Raw genomic sequence first — 3,593 nt, forward strand, 5'->3', positions numbered from 1 at the left:
ACAGCTCAAATCCTCCATGACAGGTCCTGGCTGGCATAGGCAGCCCCCACAACCGGACCAAGGTTCCCTGACTTAACACTGCTGCGACTTAACTGGGTAATTGCCTCACAAAGGTATGCAGTTTCTTCTCAGCACTCACCCCACTACCTCAGTGCCTCTGAGCCCTCCGGGCCCACAAAGAGATTTCAGCATAGCTCAGATAGCAGCAGTACAAGATCTAGGAATCTTGTCAGTTTCTTCAGGCAGAAATCTGGGGCACATGGATGGGTAGGAATTCTAAGGGGATCTGCCTGAGGAAGATGAAACGTTCAAATCGGGCTCCATTTAGTATGCACACATTTATCCAGGATCTGGGATTTAATGTTAGCTCAAGCATCTAAAAGGGGTTTTAAAACAATGTGCTACACTATGTATTGAAGCCCGAAATCAATAGCACCCAACAGGCATTAAGAGTTAAGAGGCAGAACATCTCTGACCATGTTGAGGAAGAACCCCAAAGCTCATGAAGATAGAAATATTGTGTGTCCTGACTTGTACTTGTTGTTCCAGTCTAATTATTAATAGTGCCCCCTTGAAGTTCTCTCTAAAGTGTCCCAGTTTGGGATGCTGTGCCACCTGTCTGCCTCAGCCACCCCTTACCCATGCCACCTCAGAAGCACCAGAGAACACTCCCTTCACCAGGGCTATAAGAAAGGCGTCAGTGGGGGTAGTACGTGTTTCCCCGTAAAGCCCTGTGGTAACTGTCCTCTGGAGCTTAGTCGTGACAGTGGGGAGTACAGAGATTGAACGTTGAATTAGATTCCCTGATATCAGTGGGAATAATGAGAGTCAGGCTGAAAGTGGCAAAGGCCAATGATAGCCCTTAACCATGAAAAGACACTTTTTGGTATTTTTTTCGGTAGTGCTTGAAATTTATTGAAAAGAATGCAAATGCTTTTTCCAGGTAGCATTGAGGAGCTGGGCTGAGTACCTGCTTTTGTTTGTATTGTTCGGTTTTTAGTATTTTTGTCCAAATGCACACCTCGATGGGACTGCTGCAATTTTGAAACAAAGATGACAGGTGTGCAAAACTGGTGCATAGGAGAAATGTCAACAATTGGGTTGCCAGGCACAATGGGCCCCTGCAGCAATCTCGTGGGGCACGAGGAAGACTCAGAGTTAGTACAGAACAATTAATCAAGTTGAAAGATTAGCCCCTGGGGAGGGGGGTGGAGTTGTTGGTGAGCAGTCCAAATCAGTGTCCCAGGAGGTGTAGCCCACAAAGGCATATTCTAGGTTGCTCCTGATCTCCAAAGGCCGGGTCTGTCGCTGGAATCTGATGGAGCGTGCTTGGGTGGCAGCGCAGGTCGCTGGGCAGAGGTGCAGGCCTGACAGTCGGCAGGGCAGAGTATAGGCTGACCGGTTTGTAAGAGGAGCTTGCCCTAGAGCTGGGGCTCAGAACACAGTTCTAATGAGCGGTGAGGGTCCTGGGGCTGGCCAGAGTGGGCAGCAGAGCGCACTTCAGAGACGCCCCAGCCTCAGCAGCAGGTGACTGGAGAGCACTATGCCTGGAACAAAGACAAGCACTACGGCAGAGAGTGGAGGGTGAGGAAGACAACCAGAGGGGAGGGAAAGGCCAGGGGATCACAGCGTTAGGGGAGCGCGGCGGCTCCGGGCGGGGCGAGGCGGGGAGGCAGGGGGGTGGCGGCGGGCAGTGCCCTTCCCCCTCCTAGGCCCGAGGGTCTCCGGGCCTAATAATCATCTTCTTCATATTCGTCTTCGTCTTCTTCGTCGTCATCCCAGCCAAAACACTGTTTCATCTCATCGAGGAAGGCCCGGTAATCGCCCAGGATGGGGCTATCCATCTCAATGTAGGGCACCACCCACTCCTCGGCTTCCCCGGTGAGCAGGCTGATCAGGAATGCCACCTTCATGGCGTCGTTGCAGAATCGGTTCTCGTTGACGAGCATGTAAGACGCCGTCTGCACGATAAACTCGGGGAGCCGAGAGCTCTCGCCGTCAAACGTTTCAGGGAAGGGCACAGGGCAGCTCGGCGGACGTACCTGGCGCAGCAGGGTGGCCCTCTCGCACACCAGCAGCCGAAGCTGTTCCATGAGCTGGCTGTTCTCGATGCTAAGGGCGCGGTGCCGCATCAGAAGCGCGTGCAGCAGCAGGACCAGCTCATCCACCATGGCGAACAGCTTGGAAAGGCAAGGCAGGGCACAGCTCGATTCGGCCGGGATAAGGTGCGCTCGGAGGCCTCGCAGGAAGTGCGTGTCGGCGGAGACGCGCGGTGGCTAGGGGCGAGGGGCGGTGCGCGCAGGGGTCCTGGAGGCGGCGCAAGCTCCGCCCACACAGCCGAGCTGACAGCCCCGCTCCGGCGCCGCCCGGCTGGAGGGGGCGGGGCCGGGAAAGACAGGGGCGGGGCCGGGAAAGACAAGGGGCGGGGCCGGGGTGGCGCGGACAGGGGCTTGGGGTCCGCGCTCGCAGGTCTCGGGGCCGCTGGATAAAGGCGAAGACCCAAACTTGGATGTGGGTCGGGCCATGGCTTGGACTGTGCAGGCGCGAAAGACCCATCTCTCAGAGAGGTTCAACCTGCTCAGGTTTATAGGACTCACCACCCTTCAGCCAAGCCGACTCATACATCTCGGTGTTCCTTGGAGGGCCAGTGGCCCCTGGGTTCCCTCTGAGTGGTTTTAACACATTTCTTGGCTTATGAAATCTCCCTCACCCAAAGAACCGTTAGCAGTGCTGGCTGCACGCCAGCGTCACACCCTGTAAGAGTTATGAAAGACCCTCAGGGGTCCTGTCTTTCATGACAAAATGATATTTAAAAGGGACTTTTCTTTGGTTGGAAAATAGTATTGTGTACTTCTATGCCTTTGATTAAAATTATTTTTGTAAATAGCAAAGTGTAAAAAGTTCTGCAAAATTTAGCATCCAATCACCATTTTCAGGAGTCCTGCCTATCTTTGACTCTACTTCTGTCCTAATGTTAGTGTTCCTTGACTACTGGGTATTTATTCCTGCTTAACAATAAACACTTGTGTTTTAAAAATGGCTTTGCTTTTCTACTTTGAATGTGATTATTCAAATAGTTGACAAATGAGTTGGGGAGACAGCCTCCGGGCCACCACATTCTGTTGGAATGCATTTTAAAATATATTCCCAGTCAAATCACTTCTTGTTACTTCTACCAATAACACCTGGTCCCAGCCGTCCTTTCTCACACAGGCTGTTGAAACTAACCACTTAACTTCCATTCTTCTCTTCCTATAGTGTATGTATTCCCCAGAGAAAGGACAGGACTCCTTTAGAACAAAAGTTAGATCACTTCCCCTCCCTGCTGTAAACCCTCCAATAGTTTTCCCTTCTCAGTCCAAAGAAAAACCAAAGTCTTGATAATGGCCTACCAGGCCCTGCCTCATCTGTGCCTCCTCTCAGTTCCTGCTGTGCTCTAACCATATTGTTCTCCCTGCTGATTCTCGCACACAAGTAGCTTTGGCCCCAGGATCTTTGTACTTTCTATTTTTTCTGCCTTGGAAGGCTCTCTCCTCATTTAACTGCCTGACTCTTTCTCCCTCGGGTTTCAGAGAGGACTTTCCTAACCACTT

General features: G+C 52.1%; 1 protein-coding gene across 1 annotated transcript; it reads right to left on the reverse strand.

Annotated features, from left to right (window-relative positions):
• Positions 1-880: 880 nt before the first annotated feature.
• LDOC1 (LDOC1, regulator of NFKB signaling) lies at positions 881-2,321 on the reverse strand. Its single transcript, XM_027534470.1, has one exon. The coding sequence runs from the start codon at positions 2,169-2,171 to the stop codon at positions 1,731-1,733; it is 441 nt and encodes a 146-aa protein (XP_027390271.1). The 5' UTR covers positions 2,172-2,321; the 3' UTR covers positions 881-1,730.
• Between the last annotated feature and the right edge of the window lie 1,272 nt (positions 2,322-3,593).

The sequence above is a fragment of the Bos indicus x Bos taurus genome, chromosome X, assembly GCF_003369695.1.
Source record: "Bos indicus x Bos taurus breed Angus x Brahman F1 hybrid chromosome X, Bos_hybrid_MaternalHap_v2.0, whole genome shotgun sequence".
NCBI lineage: Eukaryota > Metazoa > Chordata > Mammalia > Artiodactyla > Bovidae > Bos > Bos indicus x Bos taurus.

Coding starts and splice junctions, on each gene's coding strand:
- LDOC1 (XM_027534470.1), bottom strand. CDS start 2,171: ATGGTGGATGAGCTGGTCCTGCTGCTGCACGCGCTTCTGATGCGGCAC.